The sequence below is a fragment of the Odocoileus virginianus genome, chromosome 23 (assembly GCF_023699985.2).
Source record: "Odocoileus virginianus isolate 20LAN1187 ecotype Illinois chromosome 23, Ovbor_1.2, whole genome shotgun sequence".
Taxonomy (NCBI): Eukaryota; Metazoa; Chordata; class Mammalia; order Artiodactyla; family Cervidae; genus Odocoileus; species Odocoileus virginianus.
The window spans coordinates 147,367-163,719 of NC_069696.1; the positions used below are offsets into that span (position 1 = coordinate 147,367).

Consider the following 16,353-nt stretch of genomic DNA (forward strand, 5'->3'; position numbering starts at 1 on the left):
ATCGGTTGGAAAAATAATTCCTCCACAGGGCCTCTGTGTGTGTGCTTAGTCACCTAGTCATGTCCAACTCTTTATGACCCTGTGGACTGTAGCCCACCAGGCTCCTCTGTCCATTGGATTCTCCAGGCAAGAATACTGGAGTGGGTAGCCATTCTCTTCTCTAGGGGATCTTCTCAACCCAGGTATTGAACCCAGGTCTCCTGCATTACAGGTGGGTTCTTTACCATCCGAGCCATAAGGGAAGCCCTTTAGGAGCCTAGACCCAAGGAAATAATGCATAATGTGTGAGCACTAAAAGGTGAGTGCAGAGATATGAAGAACAAAACCAACCTAGAGCTAAATGGTTATGAGAGACTAGAGACCTATCATCCAAACAAAGTTAGAAAGCTTTCCTGAGACTTGGGTGGTTAATAGTCTGATTAGTTTACTCCCCCACAAGGCATTCCTCAAAGGGCTTGGGGTAGAGAAAATCATAAAGGCTGGATCTGGCCTCCAGCTCAAGATGAGAGTGTAGAAGGACATCTACTCATCTCCTGCAAGAACACCAAAATTGCAACTAACTGTTGAAAAACCACCAACAGGAGGATGCTGGAACCCACCAAAAAAAAAAAAAAAAGATACCTCATGTCCAAAGACAAAGAAGAAGCCGTAACAAGGTGGTAGGAGAGGTGCAACACAATAAAATCAAATCCCATACCTGCCAGGTGGGTGACCCACAAACTGGAAAACAATAATACCAGAGAAGTTCTCCCAGTGTTGTGAAGGTTCTGAACAACACATCAGGCTTCCCAGCCTGGGCATCCCACAAAGGGATTGGGAATCCCCAGGTAATCTGGCCTTGAAGGTCAATGGGATATGATTATAGGACTTTCACAAGACTGGGGGAAACAGATGCTCCAATCCTGGAGGCACAAACAAAATCTTACATGTGCCAAGACTCAGAGGAAAGAAGCAGTGACCCCACAGGCGACTGAACCAAAACTACCTGCTGGTGTTGAAGGGTCTTCTGTGGAAGTATGGGTCAGCCAGAGCTCACCACAGGGACGGGGGTACTGGAAGGTCCCCCTTGGCATAAATACTCTTGGAGTTCACCATTAACCCTACCATAGAGACAATAGACCCCAGGGCTGGATAGCCTCAGGCCAAACAAATACTAAGGAAAGAGTGCAACACCACCTATCAGCAGATAATTGGATTAAAGCTTTACTAAGCCAGGCCCTACCCACCAGAGCAAGACCCAGTTTTTCCCATTACCAGTCCCTCCTATCAGGAAGTTTACACAGCCTCTTAGCTTCATCCATCAGAGGGCAGACAAAAGAAACAAGAAGAAGCACAGTCTCACAGCAGCTAAAACAAAAACCATATTACAGAAAGTTAATCACAATGAAAACACAGAAAATTATGTCCTAGATGATGGGACAAGCTAAAACCCTGGAAAAACAACTAAATGAAGTGGAGATAGGCAACCTTCCAGAAAAAGAATTCAGAATATTGATAGTAAAGATGATCCAGTATCTTGGGAAAACAACAGAGAAGATGCAAGAAATGTTTACCAAAGACCTACAAGAATTAAAGAACAAACAAACAGAGATCAATAATACTCTAGAAGGAATCAATAGCAGAATAACTGAGGCAGAAGGAAGGATAAGTGACCTGGAGGACAGAATGGTGGAAATCACTGCCACAGAACAGAATATAGAAAAAAGAATGAAAAAAAAAAAAAAAGACAGGCTAAGAGAACAGCAACATTTGCATTATCAGCTTCTCAGAAGGAGAGGAAGGTCCTGAGAAAATATTTGAAGAGATAATAGCTGAAAACTTCTCTATCATGGAAAAGGAAATAGTCAACCAAGTCCAGGAAACACAAAGAGTTCCAGGCATGATAAACCCAAGGAGGAACAGACCAAGACACATAGTAATCAAACTGACAAAAATTAAAGACAGAGATAAAATATTAAAAGCAACAAGGAAAAAACAACAAATACCAAACAAGGAGACTCCCATCAGGCTATCAGCTGATTTCTCAACAGAAACTCTACAAGCCAGAAAGGAACAACACAGTCTATTTAAGGTGATGAAAGGGAAGAACCTACAACCAAGAATACTCTACCCAGAAAGACTCTCATTCAGATATGATAAAGAAATCAAAAGCTTTCCAGACAAGCATGAGTTAAGAGAATTCAGCACCACCAAACCAGCTTTACAACTAATGTAAACTAACTTCTCTAGGCAGAAAACACAAGAGAAGGAAAAGACCCACAGAAAATAAACCTACAGAGAAACAGTAAAGAAAATGGTAATAGGATCATACACACTGATAACTACTTTAACTGTAAATTAATTAAATGCATCAACCAAAAGACATAGACTGTCTCAGTAGATGAAAACATGTGCATGCATGCACTTCCACTTACCACATCACTCTGCTTGACCCTCCCAAATTGTATTTAATTATTTTATATTATTAAGTTAATCATGTTCCAATTATGATTTTTAAAGTAAATAAATAAAGACTGGATCCATGTGTGTATGCCAAACTATTGATGGATGAGAACCCAAGAGAAGAAATATTGACATTATAACTAATCCACTTTCATGATATCAAATTTTTTTTATAATTTTTGATGGCAAAAAACTCCAAGAATTTCTTAGGTGACCTAAATAGTGAAAAAAGGTGTCTGTTACATTAAGTAAGTTCAAAGAGTCACAGGAGAGAGAAGTGGTGGTCCTAGACATTTCTCTTTAAAAACTTGGGATTTGTCAACAAACCCAGGAGAGAGTGAGTTCTGAGTGGAAGTTACCAGATAGTCAGTCTGCCAAAGTGTTCCTACTATAGGTTTTTCTTCTGAGACAGGAATCTTAGAAAATTCTAAGGGGTGATATTAAGTGATTTTAATTCTATCATTGTGCTAATTCTGTATTTGTATCTGACATCAACAAGATTACAGAAAAGGAGATTCCCCAACTCACAGAAACAGTATGCTCCCAGCAACATGCCTGCAAACGTCAAACAGACCTGTGAACACCAAAGCTACTCCCTGATGTGGCATCAACTCTGCATCACCATAGTCCTGGGCAGTCCTGTCTGCCCAGACATCCAAATACCACACCATTTGGTATCCCTGACAACAGGATTGTCAACTGTGGACATGAGTGTGAGTGCAGATTCTAGTGCACTCTGACCTAGGCTCAGCCTCACTTTACCACACTAGGGAGGCAATCCTCAGCACCCAGAAAAAGCCACACCTATCCACGCACCTGCAAACAGACCTGCTGATCAGAGACACAACAGGACCCCCAGCAGCAGCCACATAACCTGACTCCACCTTTGCTGGACCACAAGACCAGAGGCAGTCCTATCAGTTCGAGGACAGGGCAGTAGATCTTTATTTGTTGAAACCAGCCTGTAAATTCTGGAAGAAATGTCTGCTCCTTCAAATGCACATTTATCAATGCAAGCCTACACAGATCATGAAGAACCTGGAAGATATGATACCACTTAAGGAAACCAGTAAAGCTCCAGCAACCTACCCTGAAAAAATGAAGATTTATGAATTGCTTGAAAAAAAATTCAAAATAATTGTTCTAAAACCAATGACTACGAGAGAACACAAACAGATAGCTAAACACCATCAGGAAAATAGTACATGAACTAAATGAAAAGCTTAATTAAAAAATAAAAGACGCTAAAAGAAACCAGACAGAACTTCTGGAACACAAGAATACAATACAACTGAAAAATCCAATAGAGTGCTTCAAGCAAACTGTACTATGCAAAACAAAGAATCAGAAAACTTGAGAACAGGTTATTTTAAAGTATCTTGTTAGAGGAATAAAAAGAAAAAAAGAATAAATTATACATATGCAATATATGAGAAACCATAAAGAAAAATTATGCATGAATTGTGAGAGTCCTAGTAGAAAAAAAAGAACAAGGCAGAAAGCTTATTTAAAGAAATCATGACTGAGAACTTCCCAAATCTAGGGAGAGAAAAAGACATCTTGATTTATGAAGCCAAAAAGGTCACAAATAGATAGAACCCAAAGAGATCTACACCAAGATACACTGTAATTAAATTATCAAAATTCCAGCACAAAGATATTTTGAAAGCATGAAAAGTAACTTGTCATATACAAGGGAGCCCCTGTCAAGCTAAAGCAGATTCCTCAACAGAAATCTTGCAGACCAGAGACAGCAGGGTAACATATGCAAAGTACTTAGAGGAAAAAACCTCCCAATCATCAACTCTTTATCTAGCAAGCTGTCCTTTTAAGAATTAAGAAGAGATTTTTTAAGGGTTTTTTTTAAAAAAGCAAAAACTGAGGAGTTTCATTGCCACTAGTCTTGCCTCACATTGATAAAGATAAATATGAAGAGAAATACAGAATATAGAAAAGTGTGTTTACGGCACATAATTTGCTTTTACCCCTAGTTTATAAATTGAAAGTTAAACATAAAAGAATAACTAGAACCACAGAAATTTGCTGATTGAAATACAATATGTAAAGAAGTAAAATAAGACGTCTATCTCATAAAGTGTGTGGGAATAGTAATATGTAGAATTTCTGTGTGCCATTAAAGTTGTGTTACTGTAAAGTTACTGTAACTGTACTTAACTTCAATTATAGACTGCTATAGCTGTCAATTGTTTGCTGCAAGTTCCCAGGTAACCACAATTAAAAGTATAGGAGATACACAAGATGAAGAGAAAAGAGTCAAAGCCTACCACTATGAAAAATCACTTCACAAAGACAGCAACTAAGAAAGGAACAAGGGAACTACAAAACAGACAGAAAACAATTAACAAAGTGGCAACAGTAAGTCCTGACATTTCAATTATGATTTTAAATGTAAATGTACTAAACTTTCCAATCAAAACCACTGAGGGCCTTAATGGATTAAAAGAGCAAGACCCAACTACACACTTTAGATTTCATACACATAGGCTGAAAGCGAAGAGGTGGAGTCGGAGACGTCATGCAAATAGTAACCAAAAGAGAGCAAAGTTAGGCAAAAGAGATGTAAAGTCAAAACCAACACAAAAAACATAATGATTTAATAGCTAATTCATTTGACCTCGCCTCCCTACCCCTTATGAGACATCACTGAGATCTGAAGGGTCCAACTGTCCACAGGTCTGGAGCCTTTACAGGGCCAAGCAAGCCGTTACACCCCCTTGAGCACATAATGCTCTAAAATCATTGTGTGCCTGGAGTCTTCCCCCAAGGATGCTCTGAAGTCTGTGATCTGGTTTTCCCATGGTCATTCTGGAAATGAGACTGAGGTCTTTCCTGCTGGGGATCCCTTCCCAAGGCAGACAAGCCTTACCTGAACAGACTGCTCCAACATCCTCATCATGAGAGAAGGTATCATTATAGTTTTTAAAATCAGATTGAACACATTTATTGATCGCCAAAGATAATTCTGCTTCTGTAATGTTGCAGAAATAATAGAAATGCCAAATGGGACCAACTCGTGGTCCAAAATAAGACCCTCTGGGAGCATCAACAGCAGGTCCACATTCCAGGTGTCTGCACAACATATCTGCAGATATCAGGTGCCAATACTCAGTATATGCCGAGCCCCATTCTCCTTGATACTTCGCTTCCACTCTCCCCTCACAGTGATGGGCTCCATCCTTCAGCCTCAGCTCCAGAGCTGCAAGAGAGACCAGACACAGGACAGATTTTAGGAGACTGTGTAGTGGTGTGGTGGTAAGAGTTAAAAAATCTCCTCTTCAAGGGAAAATTAATTCTCTGTGTATAGCATTTGCTGACTTCTATGGTATAAACATTCCCACCATGGCCAACTCAAAGCTCCTAATGTGCCATCACTGAACATGGTGCAAGAAGGGAGGCACCACGTTTCTCACAAGCCTATAGTACCAGCTTCAATGATACCACAGAGGACAGGCCTTCAGAGACTCTTGATGCTGCCCTCCCTGTAGGTGTACCCAAGGCTACTAGAGCCCTGCTTCCCCATCTTAGTTACAGCTCATGGCTCAGGATTCTCCCTCTCCTTCCCTGTCCATAGGGAGCATCTCATCCAGCTTAGAAACAGAGGGATGGGATAAGAGACTCTAAAGTATCCTGATTATTCCTGCCTCCTGGTGTTCACATCTTTGTGTAATCCCCATACACTTGACTATACTTAATAACATGCATCTAACAAATGGAATTTGGCAAAAGTGATGAGATTTCACTTAAGAGATAGGATTCAAGACAACTCTGCTTCCCCTTGGTGACTTATTTTGCTCTCTCTCTTGCTCTGATAAAGCCAGCTGCCATGTTGTGAGCTGTATATGAAGAGACCATCATGACAAGGGATGGAGGCAGGGCTCTCGCCAACAGTGATACCCACTCCCTCTTAAACCTTCAGATGATTGAAGCTGTGAGACGTCATGGGTCAGAGGACCCAGGTTGCTGCCGTTGCTTAGTCACTCAGTTGTGTCCAACTCTTTTGTGACCCCATGGACTGTAGCCTACCCGGCTTCTCTGCCCATGGGATTATTCAGGAAAGAATACTAGTGTGGGTTGACATTTTCTTCTCCATGGGATCTTCTAGACCCAGGGATCAAACCCAGGTCTCCTGCCTTGCAGGTAGATTCTTTACCACTGAGTCACTGGGGAAGCTCACAACTCCTAGTCCACAGAAATTATGAGATGCTAGATGTTTGCTGCTTTAAGCTGTCAAGTTTTGTTTATTTATTTATTCATTATTTTTGGCTACACTGGGCCTTCATGGCTGCATACAGACTTTCTCTAGTTGCAGTGAGTTGGGGCTTCTCTTCATTGTGGTGCATGGGCTTCTCATTGCCATAACTTCTCTTGTTGCAGAGCACAGGCTCCAGTCACACTGGCCAAGCTGCCAAGTTTTGCAGGAATGTAGCACAGCAACATATAACTAATGTAGGAGGGCATTATGCTAAATGAAATAAGACAGAGAACAACAAATACGGTTTGATCTTATTTATACATGGAATCTGAAAAAAAACAAATTAATAGAAACAGAATAAATTTGTGGTTGCTGGGCAGGGGTGGGGGTGGGAGGAATGAAAGATAGTACAAACAATACCAGCTTCTATTTACAATATGGATAAGCTCTGGGGATAGAATATATGTGTGACTGTAGTCCATAATACTGACTGTACTGTTGTTGTTCAGTTGTGCCCGATTCTTTATGACCCCATGGATGGCAGCATGCTTGGCTTCGCTGTCCTTCACTATCCCTTGGAGTTTGCTCAAACTCATATCCATTGGGTTGATGGTGCCATCCAGCCATCTCATCCTCTGTCACTCCCTTCTCCTACTGCCCTCAATCTTTCCCAGTGAGTCGGCTCTTCGAATCAGGTGGCCAAAGTACTGGAGCTTCAGCTTCAGCATTAGTCCCTTCCATGAATATTCAGGGTTGATTTCCTTTAGGATGGACTGGTTTGAGCTCCCTGCTGTCCAAGGGCTGCAGTCCTTGCAGTCCAAGTATACTGACTCTACTTGATCATTACTAACTAATAAAACCAGTCTTAAAAGTTCTCAAAACACACACTCACAGAGAGTAACCAGTGATAGAGGTGATGGACATATTAACTAAAATTATGGTAATCATTTCATAATATATATATGCATTTATTTTTAAATATTTTAACTATATTGGAATATAGTTTATTTACAATGTTGTGTTAGTTTCAGGTGTACAATAAAGTGAGTCAGTTATATATACATATGTGTACATGTGAGATCAGACACTTCAGTTGTATCCTACTCTTTGCGACCCCATGGACTGTAGCCTGTCAGGTTCTTCTGTCCATGGAATTCTCCAGGCAAGAATACTGGTATGGATTGCCATGCTCTCCTCCAGGGGATCTTCCCAACCCAGGGATCAAACCCATATCTCCTGGGTCTCCTGCATTGCAGATGGATTCTTTACCCAATGAACCACCTGGGAAGCCCATATATACATACACTCATTCTTTTTTAGATTCTTTTCCCATCTAGGTTATCATACAATATTGATTAGCGTTCCCTGTGCTATACATGAGGTCCGTGTTAGTTGTCTACGTTATATATAGTAGGGTGTATGTGTGTATTAATCCCAAACTCCTGATTTATGCCTCTCCCCAACTCCCTACATTTCCCCTTTTGTAAAAACAGGTTTATTTGTTTGTTTGGTATCTGTAATTCTGTTTCTGTTTTGTAAATAAATTCATTTGTATCTTTTAAAAATTAATTTTTGGGGGGGAGTGTAGTTGCTTTACAATGTTGTGTTTCTACTATGCAGCAAAGTTATATGTATAAAGGCCCCTGGATGGCAAGGAGATAGAACTAGTCAATCCTAAAGGAAATCAACCCTGAATACTCATTGGAGGGACTGATGCTGAAGCTGAAGCTCCAGTACTTTGGCCACCTGTTTCGAAGAGCTGACTCATTGGAAAAGACCCTAATTCTGGGAAGGATTGAGGGCAGGAGGAGAAGGGAGTGACAGAGGATGAGATGGTTGGATGGCATCATCAGTCCAATGGATATGAGCTTAAACAAACTCTGGGAGTTAGTGAAGGACAGCAAAGCCAGGCATGCTGCAGTTCACCGGGTTGCAAAGAGTCAGACATGACTGAGTGACTGAACAACAATACATATATCCCCATTTTTTATTTCCTTCCCATTTAGATCACCACAAAGCAGGAGTAGAGTTCCCTGAGCTATATAGTAGGTTCTCACTGGTTATCCATTTTATACAGAGTATTGGTAGTATATACACATTAGTTCCAATCTCCCAATTCATCCCACTCCTTATTTTCCCCTTAGTGTACATGCATTCATTCTCTATGTCTGTGTCTCTATTTTTGTTTTGGAAATAAGATCATCCATTCCATTTTTCTAGATCCCACATATATGCATTAATATACAAAATCTGTATTTCTCTTTCTGACTTACTTCACCTCTATGATAGTCTCCAGGTCCATCCACATCTCTACAGATGACCCAGTTTCATTCCTTTTTATGGCAGAGTAATATACTGTTGTATATATGTGATATTTGATTTTCTCTGTCTGATGTACTTCACTTAGGTCCATCCATGTTTCTGTGAAATGGAATTATTTCATTCATTGCTAAGGAGTAATATTCCGTTCGGGAGCCAGCACATGAGATCCCACTCATGACAAGGTTGTGAGGAGGAGACCTGACAAGCAAGGCAGATCAGGACTTCAGGGATTTTGAAAAGCTGCCCCAGCACTCACCTTAAAGATGATCTCTGTCTTTCTGATGCTTGCTATATTAGACTACTCCCTAATTTCTGTGACACGGGTAGAAGGCCTTCCCCGATCTCTTTCCAAACAGAATCAACTTAGAACTTTAATTAATATGTCTGCCAGATGGTGGTATTCTATAAGATTATCCAGGATGAAAGGAGTGTTTCAATTTAGACCCCTTTGCTGGCATTCTAGCCTGCTTGGCAAATGCATACTAATGCACATGACTGCTCACAACACCTTAATCATAAACAGCATAAGGAACCTGATCACACAAAAGGCCCTAATAGGTACAGAGCCCTTCAGGGTGAGGAAGCCCTATTAGAGAACATAAAATATTATTCTAAAAGTGGTTATAGTTAAAGATTTAGAAAAATAAGAGTTTAGAATTGTTCATTTTAACCAGGAATGCTAAACAGGGGCTGCCTCACTGGAGCTGCAGAGTCTTTGTGTGGTAAAGCTTTTAGATAAACTAAACTGATAACTTCTGCAAAAGGACTGACCTTTGTGTTCATTAAAGAATAGATTACGGAAAACAGCTTTGCATTCACCTAGGTCATAAAGTGTCAATAGGCCCCAAGGCCAGAAGATAATGTACAAGACCCTCATAAACAAAGAAGCATGCAGAAAACACCCTGGTTTCGTGAAGAACAAACTGATGTAATGTTAAACTATCTTCCCCTTAGAAATGTACTAATTTAGGATATAAAAGCCATGGTAAAAAATAAAGCATTGCCAGACTCTGCCAGACCCTGCTGCACCCCCGGTCTGGTCACTCTCTCTCTCTCTCTTTCTCTCTCTCTCCCTCGCAGACTTGGCCTTATCAAGGCTGGTCTCATGTCTCTCTCTCGCTGACGCCGATCATCCTGAGAGTATCCCCTGGATCCTGCCAAGGCTGGACCCCGGCACATTCATTGCTAAGGAGTAATATTCCACTGTATATAAGTTTCAATATCAAATACTACATCTTCTTAATCCGTTCCTCTGTTGATGTACATTTAGTTTGCTTCCATGTCTTGGCTATTGCAAATAATGCTGCAATGAACACTAGGGTGCATGTATACTTTCAGATCATGGTTTTTCCTGGATATATGCCCAGAAGTGCGATTAGACCATTTGATAGCTCTATTCTTAAGTTTTTGAGCGAATCTTCATATGTTCTCCATAGTGCTTGAACCAATTTACATTCCCACCAACAGTGTAGGAAGGTTCCCTTTTCTCCACACCCTCGCCAGCATTTATTTCTTGTTGATTTTTGATGATGGCCATTCTGACCAGCATGAGGTGATGCCTCATTGTAGTTTTGGTTTGCATTCCTCTGATAATTAGTGATGTTGAGCATCTTTTCATGTGTTTTTTGGCCACTTGTATATATCTTTGCAGAATATATCTATGTATTTCAAATCATCACAGTGTATACCTTACACTTATACCCTATTATATGACAATTACATCCCAATAAAGCTGGAAAAACACAGGAAAAAAAGTGTATATATATAGACTAAACTTTTGCAAAAGCAAGGAAAACTTGACGGACGAGTAATAACAATGGGAGCTTGGAATATACTTCTAAGTCTTTAAAACTTGAAATAAACTATATAAATAAATGATATTATATAAATTTGACATATACTAAGCATGTATGTATACAATAGTTTATATATAAGGGTTCACTGTCAGTACTGTAAATTCTAAACAATAAATAACTTCATTTCTAAAACCCATGGGCTCAGCTTAAATTTTCACTCCTTAGGGACACCTTCTCTGCTTCTCCCAGCTAGATCAGGTAACCCTACTGGGGTCTTACTGATGGCACTTATCGAAGTTTATTATAAATTCCTGTTTTGGTGCCCAGCTGCACTAGACTATGAGCCGCGGAACTTCATTCATCACCATGAGGACCTCAGCATCTGGTGAACTGCAAAGGGAATGGATTTACTACCACACAAGCCCATCTTTAAATTAATAAACACTTGTAGAATGAAAGTTTAAATAAAATCCAAAAGGCAGATATGGAAATATGCAATTTAGCACATTTCTATGTGACATTCAAATCAGTGAGAAAAGAAAAAGATATAATTCAGGAATGATATTGGAAAAAATAGAATAAAATTTGATGGAACTTCATGTTTTATTTTATTTTTATTTTATACAAAATAACTTAGCTATTTAGTATTGACAATGTTTAAATATACTCATAAAATTACAAGAGAAAATAAAAAATAATTTACTTAAGCTTGAAGTGGGGAAGAACATTCTTAACAAGGCTCTGAAAGTGGAAACAAGAAAGAAATTTTAATAGGTGGTTAACATCATTAGAAACTTCCATGAAGGACTTTTCCACTAGAGAGGGCACAGCTTCAATCTCTGATCCAGGAACTAATATCCCCATGCCAAATTGTATGATCAAAAAAGGAAAAGAAACGTCCATGAAACTAAAACTAGAGGTAAAATTAAAACAACAAACTGAAGGAAACATCTTCAGACTGTAAATGGAATTATTCAACAAGGATAAGGACTTGCACCCAAACTACTTGGGTTCAAGCCTTGCTTCTGCTTCTTACACCTGACTCACTTTGGACAAGTGACTTTGCTTTGCCTCAGTGACATATTTTGGGGGATAAAAATTACATTCTGCCTTATAGGATTATTGTGGGGCTTCCTGGGTAGCTCAGTTGGTAAAGAATCCACCTACATTGCAGGAAAACCCAGTTTGATTCCTGGGTCGAGAAGTTCCCCTGGAGAAGGGATAGGCTACCCATACCAGTATTCTTGGGCTTCTCAACAGTAAAACAATCTGCCTGTAATGTGGAAGACCTGGGTTCGATCCCTGGATCGGAAAGACCCCCTGAAGGAGGGCATAGAAACCCACTCCAGTATTCTTGCCTGGAGAGGAGGAGCCTGGTGGGCTATAGTCCATAGGGTCGCAAAGAGTTGGACACGAGTGAGTGACTAAGCATAACACAGCACAGCATAGAATTATTGTGCACTCAAATGAGTTCATACAAGTGAATGTAGTATAGGTATCTGATGGTGTAGTTGTAGTAAGACAGTAGTAACAGTAGTAGTAGTATAAAGAGCTTCAATATAAATCATGACAAAATGATAAACATCACAAGTTTAAAAGGATAAATGTCATGAGCAAGTAATCCACAAATGAAGGATTAAAGTAGCTAATATATGCTAGTATTTGTCTATAAAATTGGCTACATTTTAAAAACTTCATAAGATGACAAAGTTGGTGAGGCTACGTGGAAACTAACATCCTCACACACTTGTGGAACTAAAGTTTATGCAGCTAATTCTCGCAGGGGTTTATCAGATGGCTAAGTGGTAAAAAAAAAAAAAAAAAAAAATTTGCCTGTCAAGCAGGAAATGTAGGTTTGATCCCTGGATCAGGAAGATCTCCTGGAAATGGAAATGGCAACCCACTCCAGTATTCTTGCTTGGAGCATCCTATGGGTAGAGGAGCCTAGAGGGCTACAGTCCATGGGGTCGCAAAGAGTCAGACACGACTGAATGACTAAACAGCAACAATTTCTAGCAGGCATTAATCTCTACATACCAAAAACCTTAAAGGTATTCATAACCTACAAAACAGTAACTTTCCATCTTTTTTTTTTTTAGTATTTGTTTGGCTGTGTTTGGTCTTAGTTGCAGCATGTGGGATCTAGTTCCCTGACCAGGGATTGAAACCTAGTTCTCTGAACTGGGAACACAGAGTCTTAGCCGCTGGACCCACTACTGAAGCACCCATATCTAAAGCCTGCGCTTCACAACAAAAGAAGACACCAAAATGGGAAATGTGCACACCAAACTAGAGAGAAGCCTTTGCTAGCCACAACTAGAGAAAAGCCCATGCAGCAATGAAGACACAGCACAGCCAAAAATAAATAAATAAATAATTTTTTGAAAAATTCTACCTAAAGTGTCACAGCAGATCCTGGGAGGGGGAAAGGGCCATCCCAAACTCCCAGCACATCAGGAAGCAAGTCATTGGGACTAGAGCAGGGACTCAGGAATTTATACACCTGGGGCTGCGCATCAACTGATCTCAACAGACAAGAGGTCCCCTCTCCTAGCTGTGGGCTCCTCTGCTCCACAAGGAACACCTGGTGGGAACAGGCAAGGCCAGCAGGCAGAGCCTCTCACAGAGCCCAGTGCTGGGCAGACCCGGCAACAAGCAGAGGGGAGCCCGGGGGATGGGCGAGAGGAGCCAGAGAGAGGCAGGCAGGTGCACGATTGTCTCTGATCTGGTTACATGCAGCCACCCAGCCCTGTGGGACCCTGTGTGCCTCACAGACCAACAGACTCAGTCTCTGCTCAGCAGCCCCATTCCTCTCACACAGACGGGCTTCACACACCCTCACACACACCCCACACACACTCTCACCCACCCTCACACAAACACACCCTTACACACTCCTCACTCACCCTCACATACACTCATACAAGCACAGAGCCTACAGGAGCATAGACAGGAAACATGGGGACCCAGGGGCAGTGCTCACACACCAGGCACATGGAGCGTGTGGGAACAGCCCAGAGTCCCAGCTGAGCTCAGTCGCTGGACCTTCCACACACTGGGAGCCACTGGGACTCCTAGAAGCTCCCTGAGAACAAGGGAGACAGTGGAGGGGACTCAGGCTGACCCAGCTCGGTCCAGACCAAACCTCACTGCTCTGTAAAATCTGCCTATATGACCAGTGGACCCCCCACAGGAGAGGAACCAGTATTCACAGTCAGCGTGGCTCCTTTTTGGCTAAAAACACTGAGGCTCGGCTCCAGAACCCCAGACAGCTTTCCCTTCACCAAGGCGTCCACTCCCTGCTGTGGACCCAGGACAGAGGGGCAGCTCTTACCTTGACCACCCACCATGGTGCCGAGGAGGAGGACACAGAGTCCCTGGAGGGAGAGGTGTTGGCTCAGAGCCATCCTGACCCTATGTCCTCAAGGTCACAGTCCCAGCTGCAGGATCAGCCTGTGAGGAGGCGTCAGGGTGCCGACCGGGGTCTTTATAGACCATCCCCTACATCCTCCCTCCTGAGAGCCAATAGCGACACCTTTCACCATTTCAGGCACTATCGGAGGCTGCATCTGCCACTTTCTGAAGTTCAAATACCAATGAGCTTCAGAATCTTCAACATCTCCTTATATGAGCAACACAGTCCTTTGACCTCCTGCTTCCGTGGTCCTGAGAGCTGGGCCCCATAATCGGGGCTGGCGTGGAAAACTGTGAGTACCTTTTTTTCCTCTGATCACCCTGGCCAATCCCCAAGGACTGTGAGATCTTGCAGGGTCAGGTTGTGGAATCAATTGGCCCATGGGGAATAACTCTAGTAGAATCAAGCACTGATCTTCCCAGTACTGAGCTCAGGGTGAAAGCCGAGTACTTAGAAGAAGGCTTGAAATACAAGAATATTTGTCAGGCCAGCAGAAAATGAGGACAAGGATTGCAGGAAATCACAGACCATGGAGAGGGTGAGAAGGAAACCATTAAGTTGAAGGGATGAGATTGTAGGTCTTCTCTTCTCAGAATGATCTGGAGACTGGGTCCTAGAGAAGGTGCATGTGTGCTTAATTGTGTCCTACTTTTTGTGACCCCCTGGACTGTAACCCACCAGGCTCTTCTGTCCATAGGCTTTCACAGGCAAGAATACTGGAGTGTGTTGCCATTTCCTTCTCGAGGGTATCTTCCCAACCCAGCGATCGAACCCATATCTCCTGTGTCTCCTGCATTAGCAGGCGGGTTCTTTATTGCTGAACCACCTGGGAAGCCCTATAATGGATTTTCAGACATGCTGAATCCCTTTCCATTTATTGCATTTCATTTTATGTGAAGTACCCCTTTCAGCTCGTCAACAAATGATGCTTCAGGAGAGAAAGAGATTGCTGTTACAGGAAACAAAGAGAAAGTAGTAATCATTATTCAACCCTGGCCCTCCAAAATAGGAGTGGGAAACTCTAGAAGAAAATACATAGCTTAGAAAGATTAACATTCTCTAAACTTCACATTTTCCCCCTTTGCATATTGAGAGTCTGGTTTGATAGGATTCATAATCCACTTGTTTCATAAGCCATAACTAAAGAAGATGCAAAATAAGGAAGCCTGGCGTGCTACAGTCCATGGGGTCACAAGAGTTGGATACACTCAGCAACTGAACTGAACTGACTGAACTTCTTGGTTAATAAATGTGTTCTTTGATTTTCATTTAAAAAAAAGATACAAAATATTGTTTAAGGGAACTTCCCCCAAACAAAAGGATAAATAGAAAGTATTCCACTGCACAGTGGCTGCAGACAAGGGGCAAAGAAAAGGCAAATGAAGCAGAAAAGAGAAGAGTGTTCATTCATTTTCAGTTTAAGAGGAAAGCTGGCGGCAAGAATGGAAGCCCAGGTGGACTGAAGGCACGGAGCCAAGCAGAAGGGACTGATGTCCAGTGTGGCCATTGCTGCCTTGTTTTGTCCCACTGATCAGAGAAGCTCCCATATACTCCTCAGAAAGAAAGTAGCCCAGGGATGAGTGTAGAGACTGAGAAGGGCCCTAATGGTGCAAGATAGCGCTCCCCCATCAAAATTCAAGGTCACTGACATACTGCCTCATTCATCATACTCCCTCAGGCTAAAGATTCCCATGATGCACCCCTGTGGTCCACACAAGCCCACACTGAGCCCCCTCACCCTGAGTCTCATCATTTCAGCACAAACTTGGGAAGGACCTATCTGTGACACACACCACACACGCCTCAGAGTCCCCACCAGAACTCAGAGACAGCTTCACACCCTTCCCCTCGCACACCTGAAGGTCTCGGTGAAGCCAACAATGTAGGCACCTGTGGACCAGTCTACAGCCCTGTCACATCCCCCACTGGAAGGACCCCTCATCCCGGTCAGCAGACACAGCTTCTCTGTCCTGCCATGCCCATCCTTCCTACTTGAGATTCAGGTAAATGAAAAGGGAGAAAAGTCAATTGAACACATGCTTTTCTCTCTCTAAATATGCTGATATTAACCCATTATTTTTTAACACTTACCTGTGTTCCTCTGACTTCCAAGCCCCCATCTGTACATGAACCCCATCTCCTTCTGGATGCTTAACACAGTAGTG

The 16,353-nt window shown here is 41.9% G+C and overlaps 1 protein-coding gene across 1 annotated transcript in view; it reads right to left on the reverse strand.

Annotated features, from left to right (window-relative positions):
- The window catches only part of LOC110137274 (antigen WC1.1-like), a 72,451-nt gene extending 58,231 nt beyond the window's left edge, over window positions 1-14,220 (reverse strand). Inside the window, 2 exon segments of the mRNA XM_070454160.1 lie at window positions 5,330-5,659; window positions 14,108-14,220. Of these exon segments, the coding sequence (XP_070310261.1) occupies window positions 5,330-5,659; window positions 14,108-14,180 (403 nt within the window). The 5' untranslated portion in view covers window positions 14,181-14,220.
- Between the last annotated feature and the right edge of the window lie 2,133 nt (window positions 14,221-16,353).